General features: G+C 50.8%; 10 protein-coding genes; 6 read left to right on the forward strand and 4 right to left on the reverse strand.

The window, feature by feature from the left end:
- Window positions 1–1,795: 1,795 nt before the first annotated feature.
- Window positions 1,796–3,024, reverse strand: RCC_04313 (uncharacterized protein; the record flags this gene model as incomplete). XM_023769590.1 has 3 exons in its annotated part: window positions 1,796–2,436; window positions 2,485–2,687; window positions 2,735–3,024. The coding sequence occupies 3 exons, from the start codon at window positions 3,022–3,024 to the stop codon at window positions 1,796–1,798; spliced, it is 1,134 nt and encodes a 377-aa protein (XP_023625358.1).
- A 486-nt stretch (window positions 3,025–3,510) lies between these two features.
- Window positions 3,511–3,862, reverse strand: RCC_04314 (uncharacterized protein; the record flags this gene model as incomplete). XM_023769591.1 has 2 exons in its annotated part: window positions 3,511–3,695; window positions 3,751–3,862. The coding sequence occupies 2 exons, from the start codon at window positions 3,860–3,862 to the stop codon at window positions 3,511–3,513; spliced, it is 297 nt and encodes a 98-aa protein (XP_023625359.1).
- A 1,119-nt stretch (window positions 3,863–4,981) lies between these two features.
- On the reverse strand, window positions 4,982–6,166 carry RCC_04315 (related to C3HC4 zinc-binding integral peroxisomal membrane protein; the record flags this gene model as incomplete). Its single annotated transcript, XM_023769592.1, has 1 exon — window positions 4,982–6,166. One exon carries the CDS (start codon window positions 6,164–6,166, stop codon window positions 4,982–4,984), a length of 1,185 nt encoding a protein of 394 aa, XP_023625360.1.
- Window positions 6,167–6,874: 708 nt separating this feature from the next.
- Window positions 6,875–7,474, forward strand: RCC_04316 (uncharacterized protein; the record flags this gene model as incomplete). XM_023769593.1 has 2 exons in its annotated part: window positions 6,875–6,967; window positions 7,025–7,474. 2 exons carry the CDS (start codon window positions 6,875–6,877, stop codon window positions 7,472–7,474), a joined length of 543 nt encoding a protein of 180 aa, XP_023625361.1.
- Window positions 7,475–8,657: 1,183 nt separating this feature from the next.
- RCC_04317 (related to serine/threonine-protein kinase 24) lies at window positions 8,658–10,718 on the reverse strand (the record flags this gene model as incomplete). The annotated part of the gene is made up of 1 exon (XM_023769594.1): window positions 8,658–10,718. The coding sequence occupies one exon, from the start codon at window positions 10,716–10,718 to the stop codon at window positions 8,658–8,660; it is 2,061 nt and encodes a 686-aa protein (XP_023625362.1).
- Window positions 10,719–11,339: 621 nt separating this feature from the next.
- On the forward strand, window positions 11,340–12,637 carry RCC_04318 (related to Probable carboxypeptidase AO090003000058; the record flags this gene model as incomplete). XM_023769595.1 has 2 exons in its annotated part: window positions 11,340–11,693; window positions 11,753–12,637. The coding sequence occupies 2 exons, from the start codon at window positions 11,340–11,342 to the stop codon at window positions 12,635–12,637; spliced, it is 1,239 nt and encodes a 412-aa protein (XP_023625363.1).
- A 400-nt stretch (window positions 12,638–13,037) lies between these two features.
- On the forward strand, window positions 13,038–14,690 carry RCC_04319 (uncharacterized protein; the record flags this gene model as incomplete). Its single annotated transcript, XM_023769596.1, has 1 exon — window positions 13,038–14,690. One exon carries the CDS (start codon window positions 13,038–13,040, stop codon window positions 14,688–14,690), a length of 1,653 nt encoding a protein of 550 aa, XP_023625364.1.
- A 267-nt stretch (window positions 14,691–14,957) lies between these two features.
- Window positions 14,958–16,658, forward strand: RCC_04320 (uncharacterized protein; the record flags this gene model as incomplete). The annotated part of the gene is made up of 1 exon (XM_023769597.1): window positions 14,958–16,658. The coding sequence occupies one exon, from the start codon at window positions 14,958–14,960 to the stop codon at window positions 16,656–16,658; it is 1,701 nt and encodes a 566-aa protein (XP_023625365.1).
- Window positions 16,659–18,276: 1,618 nt separating this feature from the next.
- On the forward strand, window positions 18,277–18,594 carry RCC_04321 (uncharacterized protein; the record flags this gene model as incomplete). Its single annotated transcript, XM_023769598.1, has 1 exon — window positions 18,277–18,594. The coding sequence occupies one exon, from the start codon at window positions 18,277–18,279 to the stop codon at window positions 18,592–18,594; it is 318 nt and encodes a 105-aa protein (XP_023625366.1).
- Window positions 18,595–18,701: 107 nt separating this feature from the next.
- Window positions 18,702–19,799, forward strand: RCC_04322 (uncharacterized protein; the record flags this gene model as incomplete). The annotated part of the gene is made up of 1 exon (XM_023769599.1): window positions 18,702–19,799. The coding sequence occupies one exon, from the start codon at window positions 18,702–18,704 to the stop codon at window positions 19,797–19,799; it is 1,098 nt and encodes a 365-aa protein (XP_023625367.1).
- Window positions 19,800–20,140: the final 341 nt, after the last annotated feature.

A 20,140-nucleotide genomic window follows, 5' to 3' on the forward strand; every position in this document is an offset into this window, starting at 1 on the left:
ACGCTATAGAGGACCTTATTATAGTTACTCTCTAGGCTAGTAGTAGTATTAGCGAAGATTATCTTAAGTTAGCGTAGGAATTCGCGTGCCTCTTTAATAGAATCCCTTAAAAATAGTTTAGGATCCTTTATCTTAGGTCTTACGCCTACTCCGCTACGCTTAAACTCGAGGTGCTTATAGCATCCGGATCTTCCTTATATAAGAGGCGCGTAGGTACGCCGCGACGGGGTATAGTAGTAGCTACGCCTACGTCGGCGCGGTTACGATTACGCTTTATTTATTAGACTTCTAACTAAAGTTAGCGAATCGTCTCTTACTACTATAGAGCCTAYTTCTCGCCTTCGAGGCGCTAGATTATCTTATTAGCCGTCTCTTCCTTATCGCGTTCGTTTTCTCCGTAATCTATCGTATCTTCGTYTAGAGTAGGCTATATAGGCTCTACGGTAGCGACTTCTTTAATATCTCCGTAGTTAGGGAGTTCTTCGACGCGTTCTTCTTCGTAGCGCTACTCGGAAGTAGTCGCTTCGCGGGCGGCGCGCCTAGGGGCTATTCCGTTAGGATCTAATAGATCGCTACTCTTAGAGAGGAAGAAGAATTAGAATTATAAGGGTAAAGATGTAGTAATATATTAGACACCCGTAATTACTTAATTAGAAATAAGACTAATTCTTATAGGTTAAATGTGCGCTATACGTAGGAGTTATATATGCGCTAAGCCTACGCTAAGCAGTTAGGTTATATTACACTCCCTTCTCTAAGGTTAGTTAATCTAGCTACCTCTATTAATCCTATTATTACAAGGGCTCTTATACGGCCCTTATATCTAGCCCTCTAGTATTTCGTAGTATCGATATAACCTAGCTATAAGTATAGTAACTTAGGCTTCTTCGCCTTCTTAGGCTTTTATACGRGTAGTATAGAGGAGGGAGGAGAATATAGGTAAGTAGTAAAGGGGTAGTATAGTAGTAGGAGTAGTAGGTATTAATATTAGTGTTTAGGTATTAATAAGAGTCGCTAAAAGAGTAGTAGGTCTTTATCCTGCTACTCTTTTAGAGATCTTACTTACTTATATAAAGAGTTATATAACTGCCCGCGTAATGCTATTATACCTTTACTTTATCCTTACTATTATTACTTAGGTATCGTAGACTTAAATAAAATTACTTTAAAGAAGGAAAGCGAGGACATTATATACGTATATTAAATTACGCTACTTATTACTTATTATACGGAATACACCTTTAATTACCGAGGTTCTAATACCCTATAATGCTAGCGTCGCACTATCGCCTAAAAGGATTGTTACAGAGTTGTTCTTAAAAACGCGCCGTACCTAACTACCTATTTCGACAATGCTTACGAACGGCTAGCTTACTAAGAAGACCGTTGCAAACGTTAGGTACTAATTGAGACGTCGACTATCGAGAAACATGAGAATTCACTCCAAGACTTCACTTCATTCTATCCTTCCACATCGACGAAAGTGCCAGTTCGAAGCTGATATGTGGAAATCTCTCGTTGGCAAAAGCCGGTAGACTCGCTGATCACGATACCTCCTCGTCAAATCAAACTGTCGCCAAGACTGAACGTGCGGCATCATGTCGTTCGAGCAGTGGCTCATCCAAGTCAAAGGCTCATTGTGGTCCGTGATAAGCCCCGGGGAATAGTAATATCTTCAGTATATGCTTCTGTAGCCCAATACACATGTGAGGACTGAGGTCGATGTCTCCAAATCTTTCATGTGCTCGGAAACTCCTGTCGTGACCATAGAGGACTTTCGTACAGTGCGTCTTGCTCAGTGATATGAGCTGGCCACGGCCTCGAAGATACCCCTCAACGCCCCTTTCTCGAAATCTATCAGAACMGAATCGTGGTTGGTGCCAGGATATTCAGTGCTGGACACTTCAATGACATCCTCACTGGCCAGGGCCCAACAGTTCTCAAAATAGTCTTTTCCGCCTTTTCCGATCATAATGTCAGAGCCCGCAAAATGTATAGATACCTGGAGCTTCGCTTCGGTAGCAGACTGACCACGTCGTTCCCTCTCTTGCTCGGATAACTCCTTGACGTATTGCTGGTAGTTCTCGCAGACGCCCATTAGTCCATCGCCGTTACTTTTCAAACACAGGCGAGCCTCGTCGTTCCCTCCTGCCATTGACTCCGCAAACATATACTTGCTCTGTAGTTTCTCAATTTCCGTTCCTACTTCCTCGTCGCCATACTTGTCCTGCATGTCTCTACTACTAGTAGCTTGCGACTCGGCTTGGAACAACTTGGAGACATCGCTAAGGACTCCCCCTGACCAGGAAGCTGTGGGAGCCACCCGCTGGTTGATGAAGCCTACTATGTTGCTCCACGAAGACAGCATGCCTGTTGGCGGTTTTGAAAGCACCGTTGTCATGGCCATCTTTGAATGCTCGCTATGTACCCATGGAGCTATGAATCATTAGCACGTTGCCAAAGGGCCTTGTCAGTAGATCGTACCCAGTAGAGCGACATAAGGCGCCGAAGGGCTCAGGAAGTCTCGATGATGAAATAGTGTATTCAAGCAGTACACCGTACCGGCCGAATGAGATACAAGAGCCACGCGCTTTACTTTGAGCCTTTTTAGAAGCAAGGGAACKGTCTCTAGCCAGACCTGTACTCGATGATTGACAGGAACTGGGGTAGATCCTCCGAAACCTGGACTGAGAGCGGATCAGCTCAGCGGCGACGATGAACTAGATTTGCCTACCGGTCAACGCAAATACACCTAACTTTTGTCGCCCGGGCTAGCCTATCAAAGGTCGAAGCATTGTAGCGGGTGCCGAACATAGGTCCTAAGAACAAAATGACTGGCAAGTCGTGCTGATCAAAGTTGCTCGTCGTCGCAAAGGTAACTCGTAAACTTTCCTGGGCGATCGTTTGCGGTACATGTAAACGTAGACTTTGGTGAAGATGCAGTTGAGCCAACCGGCGGATTGCTTCCGTGGAGGCATAATCTAGTGACGTCGAAGATTGTACGTTTGAGGTCGACGGTGCCATAGCTGTGAAGATAATATGTTGCTGTTACAAAGTAGGTTCGTAGGTATTGGGAGAGGATAACAAGGACGAGGACCGAGGCGAGGTGACCAACTTTGCGGACTTGCTTATTAACCCATGGATCTGCACGCGTTTACCAGGCACCTGCGGAGCCCGCTGTTGCATCTGCACCGTGCCGCACAGCTACTCCCCCTGCAGGTCGTTATGTACCAGCAGCTCCATCACGCCCTTGGAAGTCGAAAAGAAAAGCCGGTACTTCGGAGTGGAAGGATCGCAGCGATGAGATCGTATTCGAAAGCTCTATCGCAGACCATCTTGAGTGCTCCATCGTGCTGTTGCTTCCATTGTGTTGTTGCTTTGCTTTTGACCGACAGGCCAACTGCTCATGTTTCCCTTTCTTTCCCGTACTGTCATATTCAAACGAGTGTTTAGCGTACGCTGCATTCCATACATGTCTTGAAGATCCACCGAAATGAAGAATCATCTCATTTACGCACAGAAATCATTATTTCCACTTCCTCCATCGACGCAACTCAGACCCTGGCCCACGCAGTTCTGTATGACTTTAACATACTCACACTCTACACAATCARACAGGGTGCCTTCGATGGAATCCTGACGAACGGGGTAGCCTCCTGCGTTCAGAGCCGCTGAAATTTCACCATAGTAATCGCCTGTTTGTACGTGTGAGTTGGGAAATCGGCATAGGGAGCAGGTAACAAGAAGCACCTTTTCTGAGCAGATTCCAGCCGCAGTAGTTGTAATCACTATCGCAGCAGCTCCCGTAGGCGAGACTTCCGAAGACGGCAAAGCTGAGGACGGGGAGGAGAGAGAATTGCATTGTGGCTGGGTTGGAATGGTAATTGAGGTCTTGATCAGAAAGTTGAGATTGTTTCCGTTCGTTGCGTTTGTTGTTGTTGGAAGTGACTCGGCGGGGACGATCGCGACATCTTTATATGGCTTTGCTCAGCACGGAGCCTCAGTCTGGCCGTGGCTTTCCGGTGTATGGTCTTCGCATGCATAACCATACGAGAGTATGATCTGAACACTCAGGGGTGATGGTCGCACATTGTATGATCATGAGTAAGATCTAGATGCTCCAGATATGATGGGTGGGTCTTGCAAGTCTCCGCAGTCGATTCAGTATGTAACATTGTGTCAGCCTGGACACGAACGAACAGGCTTCACCGGTATGAGATCTCTCCATGATTGTTGTTCCTGTGCTCCTTGCCCAGTCTATGCCAAGATTGGATAAGCAGCCCAAGCAGCACAAGCGCTTTGCAGCCGCATACTAGTACTAATCTTGGCACGATGTTCGTAGCACATGCAGTCTCACCTCGCCCAAGTTCCGGGGTTGCTGAATAAACATCTTCGTCAATTGGAAGAACGTTTCCAGCGCATGGTGTCCTGGTCGGTCGCATGGTGTCCTTCTCCGAGTGATGAGTCGTCTTCGTGCTCGAGCAAGACTAGGCCGTCGGAACATGGGCAAGACTTTGCACAACATGCGAATGCAAGTGTGAAGGCTGCGCTTCGGAGAATTCCGCGTTCCATGGCAGCTTCGTGCTCTGCTAGTCGTCCTGCACAAGAAGATAGCCTTCCGATCCGACCTCTGTTACATCGAGCAGGAGGATCAAACTCAGCTGGGTGCAACCGTCGAGTCTGAGAGTAATGTAAAACCAAAACCGTGCCATCTACTCACCGCAGCTTGGATGCTGCCGAGTAGACTGGTCAACCTTGGTGGAACTGCAGTATACACCGCTCGATTAAATTTCGCTGGAAGTTCCGCAAATGAGAGGAAGTCGAAGCGGCCGCAGTGGATCTTGCTGGCCACATCGCCACATCGTATAGTCGTTCCCTCCGAAGAAATGGAATCCGCGATGTCTCCTCTGCGAAAGCCATGTTCACCACTTTCCTCGCAGCGCAACCTTCACTCCCTCCAAACCCTGATTGCTCCACCGAATCATCCCCTCAAGGGCAGGACATGCTGCACCAACGCTCCCTGCCGACACAACGGACACATGGGCTGCTCCCTCAACCAGTCCGTCACACACGTCCAACAAAACACATGCCCGCAGGTAGTCACACTCGGATCCCTCATCGCCTCCAAACAAAGCGTACACTTCCTCCCCTGATCACCCTCAATCCACTGCATGACTTCCTCATTCTTGAGATCGTGACGATGGCCTTTGCCTCCTGCAACGAGCGGAGTGTGAGTCACCTGCGCGACACGCTTCTTGATCACTTCAGGATCTGTGCCTTGTGGTGCGGGCTCAAATAGGAGCGGGGTGGAGAAGTTGTTCTCTGTCCCAATCTCGATGCCATCTTCTATCACGGCAGAGCCACCGTTGAAGGCGTTGGTCGGGGAAGGTCCTGGAGCGAGTTGGACATTCTGATAGGTAGAGTTGACGTGCAAGTAACCCTGCACAACCATTTGGACTACAAGGAGGACTCCAAGAACTTCATACCCAGCCCTCTGGTCGGATTCTTCGAGTTTGCGCGTAAAGACATAGCGAAGGCCGAAGAGGCGTTTGGAGAGTTGGTAGTACGCTCCGCTGAAGTAGAAGATTGCCAAAGAGACGGCATAGACTGGTGCTGGAGAGGTAAGGGTGTCAATATTCTTGAGAACGTAGTCTTGGAATTGAGCACGCTTCGTTGGCGGGTTCTTCATACGGCTGGGAGATGAGACCCGACGGTGGTGTGCTTTCCGTAGCTTCACCTCCAGCTTGGCTCGGAGACGCTTCCGAAAGGCGGGTAGGAATCGTGTCAGAATGTACGGGAGGAGGACACTTGAGAGGATGTATCCAGACCGACGGATTAGAGATGGCAGACGATGAGTATCCGTCTCGATCTGGACAATATCACAGTACTCCTCTCCCAGCGTGCGGTTCCCCAGGAATGTGGTCAGTCCCAAGTAGAGCATCTCTGTGAAGACGGATGCTTCCGAGTTCCATTTGTGCTCTGCTCGGGTGCCATAGATGGAGCGGATGACGGCAGAGAGCTGCGTGAGCAGAACGGATTGGAAGTAAGCATCTTTCTGGTTGGAGCGGATTATGTCCGGTGCTGCGGCGTATGGATAATTAAAGGACTTTGTGGCATCTCCGCCCGTTGTAGGAGAGCGTCCGGCATCGCGGATGTGGTCTGACATGGCTTGTCAAGGTGTTTCTATCTTGATATCGGATTGAAATGACGGCAGCATGGACAAAGGTCGGGAGTGAAGACGCGTTTCACCGCCGCAAGCCTCGGCACAGCTTGCCCGCGGCCGGGGGTCAGCCCTACAGTGACAGCAGGGGCAGCCGGGTCGTCATGCCACATGCAGAAGCTGAGCATGCCGATCCTCATGGAAACAGGAAAGTCAAAGCCCACATCATTTCAATTTCCAGCGTGGCAGGATCAATGCGAACCAGTTCCTGGCAGCCTGCTTCTCAGGCTCGTACCTGGACCTACAAACGCAAGCGATTGTGGCTGAATCCACCCATATCATCTCAATATAGATGAGAGCGCCACAGCACGCGTCGTCGCGTCCCCATGCACCGCCCATGCACCGCCCATGCCGATCGATCACCCGTGAGATCGGCCTCCACGCCGGCTTGGAAACCGGGCGACGGTTGACTCTGACATCATCCTCGCGTTGAACAAAAGAAGGATGCGAAAGGATGCCGCGTACTAATGAGCTTGGGATGAAGTAAGGTAAGGTAGGCACGGTTGTCGYCACACTAGGCTGAGTGTATAAGTTTGCTGCTCCTCCTTGACCGCTTTGTATAGATTCTTCCGCTTCCTCATCAGCAACAACATCACCTTCGACCTCTCAACAACAGCAACTCCTTCAACCACACACAACAACACAACATCAATCATGCTCTTCTCCCGCTACGCCCTCCTCGCCCCAGCGGCTGCCGTCCTTGCCAATGGCCAGGTCCTCAGCGACATCACATCCGTCTTCGGCGAAGTATGTTTACCCACCGCTTCACACTGGCATCGCGGCGCATACTAACAACTCTTCCAGGCCACCTCAGCAGTAGCATCGGTCGCAACAGGCATAGCCTCCACCGTCGAGAGCGTCGCAACCGGCGTTGCATCCACCGTCGAAAGCGGTGCCACGTCCGTCTTCTCCGAAGCCACCTCTGGCGCAGCAGGTGCCTTCTCCACAGCGACCTCCGCGGTCGAGAGCGTTGCTACCGGTGTGGCATCTACTGTCGCGAGCGGCGTCACATCCGTCGCCTCGGACGTTACGAGCGGTGCGGGTGGTGCTTTCTCAACAGCCACGAGCAAGGTGGACGGTGCTGCTTCCTCGGCTACAGACGGTGCGGGCGACGCATTCTCCTCTGCTACAAGTGGTGTTGGCGGCGCTGCATCATCTGCTAGCTCTGTCCTCGACGGAGGCGCCATGGCTACCGCTGTGCCAATGTACGCTGGTGCTGTGGGTGCTGGTATGGCTGTCCTCGCCATGTTTTAGATGCTTTCTTGGGGAAAGATCTTGGAGGTGGTGATATTGGAGAGACACCGGACTTTGAGTCTTGGACAAAAAATCGACAGTATGGATGATTTGGTCGATATGGACAGCTTGATGTGTTGCGATTAGCGATCTGTGCGATAAGCGTGCATATGATAATGAATATTTAATGAAGGGCTTGCTCTTCCACCTCTTTGATGGTTGCTCATGGACATTGAACCAGGCTGAAGGTTTGCTTTCTAAATGTCCAATTTTCATGATTCTTGGTGTCATTYCAGGTGGTTGATCGAGAACATGATGTCGGGGAAAGCTTCAAGTTAGATCGCACCTTACACCATGATTCATATAACTAGGTTGTCATGTACCAGCACGGAGGTTGTCCCGACTAGACATCAATTCTGAAACTCCTGACAGCACAGCATAATAGAGATTCAGTAAATAGAAGAGTCAGTTTCCTGTTCATGGTTCTTGGTTCTTAGTGTGCCGTTTCCCCAAATCCCCTTTCCACATTGCTCTACTATCTCGAGTCTAGGTCTTCTAAAATACAAATCAACATAATAATCCCAACAAAAATCCAAGATACGAACAGCAATAACCATCTAAACCCACTCTTCGTCATAAGAAACACATCTCGTAGCCAAATATCAAAACCACACCTATCTACAATATCTTCATCGCTCATAATGCCAAAATTCCACTACCCAAACCCTAACCCTCAAAATCTCCCTTTTGTAAATTCCCTATCACCAGCGGGCAACAAGCAGCTTCAATTGTCTTTTGTTCAAACTTAATACAACACAACACGACAAGATAAGATAAGATACCTTGGATAGATCCAATTGAACATGCCGATGGAAAAAGTATGCATTTCTCGCTCAACTCGCTATGACCAAACAAGAAAAAGGAAAGACGCCACAAGAAAGAGACTCCACAGTCTTCTCTTCTACACGCTGAACAACAACAACAACAACAAAGACGAACAATCGGTCCATCCGTCTGTCTCTGCTTACTTCTCTGATGCTCTCTCGATTGAGCCGACTGACCCTGCAGCAGCATTTCTGTTTCAAATTCCAATCATTCATGTCCATCAATAATTCATGACAATCACCCAACCAACTCATCTCATCCCATCCCATCCCTGGCCACATCCACTCTCCCAAGCTCTTCGAGACCACGAGAAAGATCATCACGCATCCTCCGCCTCAACGCGACAGAGGACCTCCTCCAAGAATCCCTCCAACACTCCTTCTACTCCATCTCCCATACCCACAGGCGCCACTGCATCCCAGTGATCAATCTCTTTGAACAGTTTGGCGACCTTGGACATGCATTTCCTGATTTGCTCGTGGGTCTGTTTCTTCAGCAATAAATCTGCCTCCGAGGTGCTGTTTCTACTAGAAGAGGAGTTGTGCTTCTTCGTCAAGAGGGAGAGTTGGTAGCTTCGTCGGTGCATTGCTGCTTCCAAGGCCGGGAGGACGACCGATGTGAGGGCTGTGATTGGTTGCTCGCCTCCATATTCATGAGACGGTGGTGTTTGCTGGGGTTGGTATGCCGGTAGCTTGGTTGAGCATGTCTCGACACTGCKTGCAGATTCTGAGGAGGAGCGTGGTTCACTATAGCCTCTTGTGAGTTGAGCGGGTCGTTGTTCGTGCCTCACTGACGTGGGAGGAGGTGCAAAGCTTGGAAGTGGTTTCTGATACAGTTCATTCGTTGTCGTGGAGCTGACTGGGACAGCAGCCGAAGGACGGGAGGAAGAGGTGGCACCGTTCATCCCAGCAATTGGCATGGACGCGGTGTGTTGTAGTTTCGGTGCGGGAATGGGACCATCTTTCAAGGTTAGACCTTTCATATACTGTGACATGTCGCTGGCGATGGATTGCTGGAGGAAATCATCATTGAGAAGTCGTGGTGTTTGTGGTGTTGCTGGTGGCTGTGGAGAGGGGTGTACTTCGCGATGCGGTGAGTGTGGTGGAGTTTGGGCGACGGTGACTGGTTTGCGGACTGGTGTAGGCGGGAGAGGAACTCTGGCTGCGAATCCAGGAGACGGTGGTGGAGCCGACTTTTTACTCGGCGAGGGTGTCTTGGGTAGAGGCGGAGGCAGCATTGAGCTTCGAATAGTGTTGCCGCGTGGGATATGCTCAGTAGGCTCATCCCATGCATTCTCCTTGTTTGAAAGCGAACGTTTGGTGGGCGACGGTGGGAGCTGCGAGCTACGAGCATTCATTCCTGACTCGTTCATSGGTCTCAGTCCAGGAGGAGCGTGTGCGCGCTTCCCAACTGGTCTGACGGTCCCAAAGTCCCAAAGGTCCTCCTGATCGCTGTCCCGTGTTGGAGAGTAGTTCGATGCATCATCATCATCGTCATGGTCCTTGTCGTCACGATGCGTCGCCTGCCATCGCTCGTGCCGCTCAATCAGCTCCGTCAAGTATGCCGTCCGCTTCGCCCTTCGAATCCACGGATGCTTCAACAGATCACGCGCGCTCGGCCGTTCCCGAGGCTCTTTCCGCAAACATCGTCCGACAAAGTCTTTGAACTCTCTGCTGAAGCTTCCTTCCAAGACGGGAGCCGGATTTTTCGGGATTAGGAATAGGACCTTCATGGGATGAATATCACTGTACGGCGGCTCACCCAACGCCAATTCCAGTGCTGTGATTCCCAATGACCAGATGTCGGCTTTGTGATCATACCCCGACTGCTTGATCACCTCCGGAGCCATCCAAAAGGGCGTGCCCACAAAGGTATTCTTCTTGGTCATGGTGGCCGTCAGCTGTCCCGAGACACCAAAGTCGGCCAGCTTGACCTGCCCGTTTGCGCCGAGGAGGATGTTGGCAGCTTTGATGTCTCGATGTAGCTTTCCATCATTGTGAAGATATTCCAAGCCCATCAGCAGCTCCCGGATGATGATGCAGATGTAGTCCTCGGACAGCACACCAGGCTTGAGCATGTCGCCGCAGCTGCCACCGGAGCAGAACTCCATGATAATCCACAGATCGGAGCCCTTGAGGTAGGAGCCATAGTATTTGGTGACATAGGGCGAGTTCAGWCCGGCGAGGATGGAGATTTCCTGGATGATGTCGTCCACCTCATCGTCGGCATTCTCCACGTCGATGATCTTGATGGCGACGCTCTGTCCCGTGCGCTTGTCGACGCCTTTGTAGACCTTGCCGAAGCTTCCTCCTCCTATGCATGCCTGTTTGGTGTAGAGGGATTCCGGGTCGGCGTGTTGGGTTGCTGGCACTGAGGCCATGATTGCGGGCGGTGTGAATGGCGGAAGTCGGTAGGTATGAAGAAGGTGAGGTGGAAGTCGACTCGATCTTCTCCACTGTCTCTTCCCGTGTCTCACCAAGACACGAGCTTCCAAGTCCAAGTCCAAGTCCAAGTCCAAGACCAAGTGCAAGTCCAAGCGTGCACGGGAGGGCGGAGGTCAATCTCCAATCGCAAATGTCGGTGCTGAGGTGCTGCACGATTATCCTCGCGTGGAATGTTGGGACTACAATCAACAATGCATCTCCCGACTTCAAGAATCCACCATGACAGCCTTCTCCATATAAAAGGACCGACGGACTGGTGCATGTACAATGGATTGTTTGTTTACTGTACCTTGCCTTTGAAACCGGGATGATGCTCGAATCGTTCATCCGGCGCGTCCAACAAACCGACAGCCACACGGTAGGTCCATATGATTGGCGCGCAAGCAAGCAAAAGTGGAGAACTTGTCACGTCCACACGTCCAACAAAGTTAAGTTTATGCCAGGCCAGGTACCAGGGACCAGCCCCAGCGAACCATTCATGTGACTCCATCCATCCATCCACATCATCCTATCATTTCTGGTTATTATTAAGATATCATCCCTCCGCGATAATAATCATGAAGGGCCTCGGCTGGCTACTGGCTCTCGGCGCATCGCCGCCGTTGGGTTTCGCATCTCATCTCCCGCAGCCACAGACACCGCTCGGGCTGGAAGATGCCCTTTCCATCACGGGAAAGAACAAACTTTGCCTCACTTCAGACCTCATCGCCTTGCACAAGAACCTCACGCAGATTGAATCCATCTCGGGCAATGAGAAGGAGGTTGGAGATTGGTTGGCCGCCAGTCTGGAATCTCAAGGCTATACCGTGGAGAAACAGTACATTTCCAAGGATCCCGAGCGGTTCAATGTCCTCGCTTGGCCGGGCGAGAAGCGTGATGCACAGGTATTGTTGAGTAGTCATATCGATACCGTAAGGATTCACCACGATTCATGTCTTCGCCACTACACACACCTTCTGATTCACGACAGGTCCCACCATTTCTCCCATACAAATACACAGACAACGGAAAGAACACCACAATCTTCGGTCGTGGGTCTGTAGATGCCAAGGGCAGCGTCGCCACCCAAATTGTCGCTGTCAACAATCTTCTCTCCTCTAACAAGATTTCCCCAGACGATGTCGCTGTTCTCTACGTGGTCGGAGAGGAGGTTGGAGGGATTGGAATGCAAACTGCCAATGATCTGAAGCTTTCCCCCAAGACCATCATCTTTGGGGAGCCTACCGAGGGCAGACTCGTCTCAGGCCACAAAGGAACCCAGCGAATCGTCTTGAAAGCCATTGGGAAGGCTGGCCACAGTGGTTATCCATGGCTGGGACGAAGTGCGAATGAAGTACTCGTCACAGCACTTTCTCCCCTCATCGGGTTGGGTGAAGAGTTGCCCAAGAGTGAAAAGTACGGAACCACGACGTTCAACATTGGCAAGATTGACGGTGGTGTCGCGGGCAATGTCATCGCCGAGTCCGCTACGGCGGACATTCAAGTGAGAATCGCAGAAGGCAATCCTAGGATGATCAAGAAGGCTGTCACAAAGGCTGTGAATCATGCTATCAAGGACTTCCTGGAAGATGGGAAACTGAAGCCTCAGCAGGTGCTAGAGTTGGAMTTCTCGGGCAGAGGCTACGGACCTGTGGACATCGATCATGATGTTCCTGGTTTTGACGTCTTTACTGTAAATTACGGGACCGACATTCCATGGCTGAAGAAGTTGGATGGACAGAAGAGGTATCTTTATGGGCCTGGCACCATCTTTGTGGCGCATTCGGCGAATGAGGAGATCTTGGAGAGTGATCTTTTTGATGCTGTGAAGGGGTATGAGAAGATCATCCTTCATGCGCTTGGGAAGGGAGAGTAAACTGGAGGAGGAGAAAGAGATGAGTATGGAATGGAATGGCGATTGATGGAGTGGTTTCGGCCTGTATGAAATGTGTAGATTTGTACATATGCTGACAATGAGCTAGTCACCGTACTCTCTCGTCCTATCACTCAGGCTGATTGGATATCAGTATGCGATCGCTTTGTCAAACGCAAGTCAAGACCCGAGCGCCTAACAAGCAGGACTCCACTCTTGGCATTCGGGATATCCCTTGTGTGTAACCTTGGAGCCTGGACTGATGCCTTGCGCATGTGAGTGTATAAACACCTGGGCAGAGCCCTCGGCATCGACCCTCGACCACCATCGAATTGAGAGCCACTCATTGGAAAACCTCTTGCTGATAATTCTGCTGTTCTTACTTCCTTGAAAGAGTTCTGACATGGCGGCACGTCCGTCGATTCCACCTCCAGGAGGACACTGTCCGTGGAATAAGTTGCCAACTCATCTCAAAGGCTACATACTCTGGCTTGTGGACGTGCCGGACAGAGAACTCTACATACGCATGGATCGCGGAAAATTCTACTACTCAAGCAAGAACGATAGTCCTCCGATCGAGGGCAACCCACTGTATGCGAAATTTTGTCGGGATGTGTTAGATCCCGAGAATGGGCGACCAAATTTCTCCAACCGAACAGGAAACTTCATCAACTGGGCATTGGAGAGATTCATCGGGCACACATTGATCAAATTCCGTTCTGCTGCCGACCATTGGTTCCTCGTGCAGGAATATCGCAGATCCGGATCCCCATCCTGGGTGCCCAATATTACCAAACTCTCGCTGGATCTGTCCCGTCAGGAGAATCTTGCCACTGTGAGACGTATTGCGAGGCGCATTACAAGATACGTATCTAGATCTTCTTCACTTCGGCTGCTGCGACTTCGTACGTCATCTTGTTTCTTTCACGGATCCTGCTGGGATTTCGACTCTCAAGCGTGGACTTTGAAAGATTTCAGCCAGTTTTTTAGACTTCCTTCGAGACCGCCACCTGCAAAGGTGGGTCCCACTCCGAGAGTCCACGTGCAGGAACTCATTGACGCACCTCGAGGCAAAATTCTCGGACGGAATCTCGCAACCTTCGGAACATGGATCATCCAAAATGCGACACCTCCGCAAGACATGGGTCTCTCAGAAGCGTTGTCAGGTGGCCCGCTTGCTTCAATACCTCCAGCGAATGGAACTTGTCCGTGGGAAGGTCTACCACAGGAGCTCAAAGATTACGTGTTCTATCTGGCATACATTCACTCGGATCAGCAGCTCCACATTATATCAGAAACACACCGACTCCGTGTGCAGGCACATCGGGCCCGCTCGGTTTGTTTCTGTTGTATGGATTACTCGGAAACTCATGTGACGCAGCGTCCAGAAACATATGTTGAGCGATTCTTGGTCTCTCGAAGATGGTTTGAGGTGGCTTGGAAACTCTTCCTCTCCCAGACGATGCTACAATGCCATGTGTCGGATGTGACGCAATTTTCGCCAGCTGCCACCGCAGGAGACCCATCGCTACTGTGGACGCGTGAAATTACACAACTGACGTTGTCCATTGATAAATCTGTGAATGAGGGACATCCTGGCATGGAGCATCTCAAGGACCTCACCTCACTGAAACATCTACACCTGCGCATCTCGCCCTTGTCTTTCTCGTATACGGATCCCTGGGAAGGAAATGTCACGCATACTTTGTGGAACGAATCCGAATTCGCGGAGTGCGGGAATCTGTGGAAGGCACCTCGCGGCTGCAGGATCACTGTCCAGGCCATTGACCACGGTTCGGCGGTGTCCTGGGTCGAACGACCGTCTGATCAAGGTGATGATCATAGTGCGTACGTAACACAGATCTTCGCGAGTAATATGATAATGTATGGACGGCTTCTGAACGTGCATTCGAATGAGCCGAGGTTGGAAGACGAGGATATACCGGAGACTTTGGAGGAAGCAAAAATTATGATTRTGATTAATGGGAGAGGACTGGTGGAGTTGTTGCAGGAAGTCAAACGAGAGAGGATGGAGAGGAAGAAGTTGGGAAGTTGAGTGAATGGACCCGATGCATGATGTTTGAGAATCAATCATTTCGCGAGCATCCTACCGAACCTAATCATCTTCAGTCGGCTACTTCGGTGCAGAATTGCTTTGGATGTGCAAGGAAAAGCCTCGATCTTGGCTGAGGTGGCAAGCTCGCAAAGAATCCTACTCCATGAGGAGGGATATGCTGTCCCTTGCATGTGTGTAACACTGCAGCCTGGCCGATTCCTACCGTCAAAACACCTTTGATTCTGCCCACCCTCTTTCCTTCCTAGCATGCCCACACACGCAGAACAACACAATATGCAGTCAGATCCCTCAATCCCGCCGTCGAATGGCAAGAGTCCGTGGAAAAAGCTCCCAWTGGAGCTTAAGGGCTACATACTCTGGCTTGATTACGCACCTGACGGAATTTTGCGCATAATCAAGGTAGGCTTCAACACTATGTTGGTCGTACCTCGCATTGGGCCATGCAACTATCGTCAGATGAAGAAGGGAACTCTTCAAGAAGCATTTGCTGAGGATCTCTACGATGAGACTTCACGTCGCGCCATCTTCAGAAACCACGAAGGGCGCTTTGTCGATTGGGCACTGGACAGATACGTTGGGGAAACATGGCTCATATTCCGCTCTCTTTCCGCTTACAAACAACTGATGCGAAGATATTATCAATATAAACCTACATGGACGATGTGGATGTCAAATGCCACCAAGATATCGCTGGACATTCCCGCTGGCGATCCGGCCGAGAAATCCAAGGATATACTTGGGGAGTTTGCTGCAGTGCTACCTAATATTCGGTGCCTGCGACTCTGCATATCGCCTTCCTTTTTCCGTGGAGCCTACAAGGACATTACAACTCGCATCTGGAATGCCGAGGACGTTGCCAACTTTTTTCGAAACACTCGGGTTACGAAAATGCATAGCGATGCCACTCTGGTGGTGGAGGGTGTCGTCGGTGGGCACCTCAGTGAGGTATTTGAGAGAAACCTCGAGACATATCGCCGATTTCTTGATGGAGATATGGCGGGATCGCGGCACAATCTTCGTCTCCCAACTTCATCGTCGGTGGTTGCTCCATTCTCGATTCCGCCAGTGGACGGGAGCTGTCCATGGCAGACCTTGCCACGGGAGCTCCAGGATGCCATCTTTCAGCTCGCTTACGTTCCTCCGACCAACCAACTCAATGTCATGACCGCAGAGCGATGGTATGAAATTCACGGTGAAGACTCTGGAGTCTGTCTGGTCTGTCGTTCTTGTGTACAAGGCACATGCGGGTGGTTGCAGGACGAGGAACCCATTGCACTAACGCCATTCATTGCCAAGTTTCTGATATCTCGGACATGGTTCAACAACAGCTGGAAGCTATTCCTCGCCGAAACTACACTACATTGTGCTCAAACCGATCTCAAATCCCTTCTGCCCATCCACGGCACTGGCGATGAGGATTTATCCTGGACTCAGGATATCACGCGCATCAGTCTGACACTCACCACGCACAACGACCAAGTGCTTCTGAAACGCCTCGAAGAATTCCCGGCTTTGAGAAATTTGCATCTCTGCTTCCACCCTTTCTTTTTCCAGAAACGACACAACAGACAGGACATCACGACCGTTTTATGGACGGAATCCGATTATCTCATGTGCTGGAATGTCTGGAGACCGCCTCCTACTTGCAACATTACGGTTCGAGCGATGAGTCATGTGGAGATATTCAATCTTCATGATATTTGGGCCAAGCAAGGGCGTAAATTCGGCCAAGAGTATATCCAAATCACGCAGATTTTCGCGAGTAATGTGGGATTCTATGGATGGCTTCTGGAAGTGCATGTTCGGCAGGAGAGGGTTAGGGATGAGGATATCCCGGATACTTTAGCAGGAGTGCAGGATCTTTGTGCGATTAATCCGAGGGGTATGTTGGAGTTTTTGCGGGAGGTTAAGAGGGAGAGGATGGAGAGGAGGATTTTGGGGCGTTGAGTGGTCGGTCTGGAGGGTGGAGTGGAGTCTATATGCATTTTCGCGTTTGATCGTTCTGCAGGTATGAGTGTCTCGCGGAGAATCCTGCTTCACAGTTCGGGCATCTGGCTAGTTGGACGGCAACTTGACCGTACAGTCTTGAGGTGTTTCCAGTCCCTTGCATCTGGATAACACGGCAGCCTGGAATGATACCTCAAGGCACTGATCAACGATATCGACCTCTGATGTTCAAACCGCCGATGGAGAATCACTCATTTGCCCTATCTCCCTCCCCTACTCTCGCTTTCTCGACGAACGCGCGGTGGGTGTCTCTGAGGGAGGAAAACATCAGAACGCCTTTGATGGTCGAATCCGACTTCCATCCATATTGGAATATATTTGGACCGTTTCATGCTGGCCGGAGGATCAGGGTTCTGCTGATAAACATCGTTTCTGATTCATAAGACCATCTACCGCGACCATCCTTCGCAGATCTTTGCAAGGAACTTGGTGATGTACGGCTTCTGAATATAAGTGAAGCAGCTAAGGGTGGTGAATATGACGGAGACCCGGGCGGAGCTGGAGCATCTCTTTGTACTCAATCGGGGTGGTCTGTCGGAGCTGTTGAAGGAGGTAAAGAAGGAAAAGACGAAAAGAGGGCTTCCAAGCTGAGTGATTGTTCTCAGCATCGTAATATTCTTTTACATCGGGCCTTCCAACGCTCCTGCTGGGTCTCTCCGCGGTGGAGGTTCAACAGGGGATATGAGGGGGGATATCGTACGGGACGGATATGGACATCACGCGCTTGGGCGAGGGGTGGGTGTCAAAGCCGCAGATTACATCCGACTTCCCAGCCATCGATTGACATCTTCCACTCTCGAGATTTGCCCGGCAGGGGACGAATTCGGCGGAAGTGCCGAAACTGTGCGGAGAAGTTTGCCACAGCTTGAGCCTTGAGGTGGGCCTTGAAGCCGTGAGTTACAGCCGAGAAGCCGCGATCGTTTTGCAGGAAGGATCAGTTTCTTGGCCAAATGTTCCTGCTTTTTGTTTTCCATCCTTCTCTCACATACAGTTCTTGATGCAGAGAAACATATTTCACGGGTATCCTTCGTAACTTCTTTCCAACCCATGGTCCTAGTCGGATGAAGCGAATCCGTCCGTTGGTTGCAAAAGGGGCATTCATCTGTTCATAACGCCTTCTTCGCGGCGAAGGGATTGGGAGACTGCTAGCGACCTGTCGTGTCATTGCCAGGAAATCAGGGTGTGAAGTGAAGTCGCTCAACTGATGGTGCTCGTCGTCAAAGTCGTGGTCACTAACTTCACTTGCGGACTCCTGCTCGATCAGCTCGGCCAGTTCGTCCATGGCGCGTTGGTCATCATCCCCCTCTTCTGATACTTCATCACCATCATCATCATTATCATCGTCTTCCACAGCTCGATACTTGAACCAGACGACGACGGTCTGTCCAGTAGAGCTCTTCATGGTGGACGCGCCTAGGAGCACAAGGGATCCGACCGAGCACTTCTGAGCGATCGTGACCGGAGTGAGGTCGGGGCCCTTCTTCAGGCGAAGCACAACATATCACTACCCACTCTTGAAGTGTTATGAATCCGTCAGTGCCTCATATCTCAGCCAGTAATGGGCGGGAACGGGCCGTCGAATGAGCCCGGTGGAGCCGAAGTCTACAAGGCCAAGCTTCATGTGAAGCCCGCCTGCGAACAAAACATCCACCACCCTTCGGATTTCAAATCACCTAAACACCAACACATCGACATCGAGCTTGAAGACCTTCCATCTTCACCATCACCACCATACCATTCAGCACCGCGCGCCACTGTCCTGCCAATTGGCACCACGCGCAGCACTGCATTACCCCTGAACTCGACATTCAGGCCACAACATCCAGGCCACGACATCGCCGACACCAATCAATCCGCGCATCTTGACCTGATTTGATTACCACTTTCATCTCGACATCTACCATAGTCGAGGACCCCGCGCATTCTGACCCGCTACAAACGCATTTCTCCTCTTCCACAACGATAAGTGCCAACATCCACATCATGGATCCCTCTCTCAACCCGTCCGTTCCGCCATGGGGTGGGTACTGCCCGTGGAACAAACTCCCACTGGAACTCAAGGACATGATCTACGATATTTCCTACGTTCCAGCGGGCAAGCTCCGCATACTCCACAAGGATACCTGGGCGGACCAAGAGAAGATGCGCAACATCTTCGAGAAGTCGAGCTTTCAAGCCATACCATTTCCCAAAAGCTACTTTGTGGAGCAGCTGTTCGTTTCCAAGGAGTGGTGCGCTCGAGCTCTCGAGTACGTTTATGCCCATGCGCACTTTAACGTCGGCGACCAGAGCACAGCACGTCACTTCCTGGACATTATTCCCAGGAGTGGGATTCCGGTGCCTCGAAAAAACGCCAAGAAGATTACCGCCATCACTGTACTCTTCGATATCCCCGCCGGTCGCTTCGATTTCCGAGACTACCGCTCCCTGCAGAAAGTCAACATCAGAATCTGCCCCGCGCTCTTTTTTATGAGCCTGGGCAAGGAGATCACGACCGAGGTTTGGAGCAAGGATGAGTTTGTCTCATTCCCAGAGACGGGGAAGATCCTGCAGCAGCTCGTTGGGATCAAATCCATCAGCATGGAAGCGATCTGGGACGACGACTATCCCAATAAGTTCGGCGCGTCGGAGGCTGTGTTCGAGGCAAACCTCAAGGTCTTCGAGGAGCTTGCTCGGGAGCATTCAAAAGTGCCTCATCCAATCACTTCTAAGCGACAGCATCATTCAAGATCGCCACCACTCTCCTCGTCGTCGTATTCACCAACGTGGTCATCGCCACCACTCTCACCAGCCTATGCGCCAGAGTCCCCGTTGCCGCCATCCACCCCAAACCATCGGTACATGGACGCCGCAGACGCAGACGAAGAAGACTTCTACATGTCTCGATCCGTACCCGCCTATCCCGCGACGAACCTCTTCGCGTCCGCTGCCCCAGGCCCGGCGGTTCAGCCTCTCGCAGACGCCAGCATCCCGGACAGCGTGGACGGGTTGAGACAGCTGGTGTATCAACAGGGCCCAGAGCTTCTCGAGTGGATTCGCGAAGCGAAGCGGGCGAAGCAGCTCCTCCTTAGCGACCACTGAGAGAGCGTGCTGTTGTGCTGTGAGCTGTTCATATAGTTGAGGGAACTGTTGTCGAGTGTGTTTTGGAGAAGGGAGAAGGCGTTATGGGATGGAGAGTGGCGATTGAAAGCGTGTATCATGGCGTGAAAGGGAATTGGTGTTGTTGAAGCGATATGGTGGATTGCGCGGAATGGAATTATGATAGAAATGCTTTGCGGGAATGAAATTGATTGCTCAATCGCCTTTGACTGATATTGGCATACCGAGCAGTCGTTGAGCAACGATGGTCTTGTAGTCTGAGCTGTTCGGTCAAGGTAGACTATTGCTAGCGAGAGACAATGAGAGAGAGTGTAGGCAATGAT

This window comes from Ramularia collo-cygni, assembly GCF_900074925.1.
Source record: "Ramularia collo-cygni strain URUG2 genome assembly, contig: RCC_scaffold05, whole genome shotgun sequence".
In the NCBI taxonomy this organism is placed as follows: domain Eukaryota; kingdom Fungi; phylum Ascomycota; class Dothideomycetes; order Mycosphaerellales; family Mycosphaerellaceae; genus Ramularia; species Ramularia collo-cygni.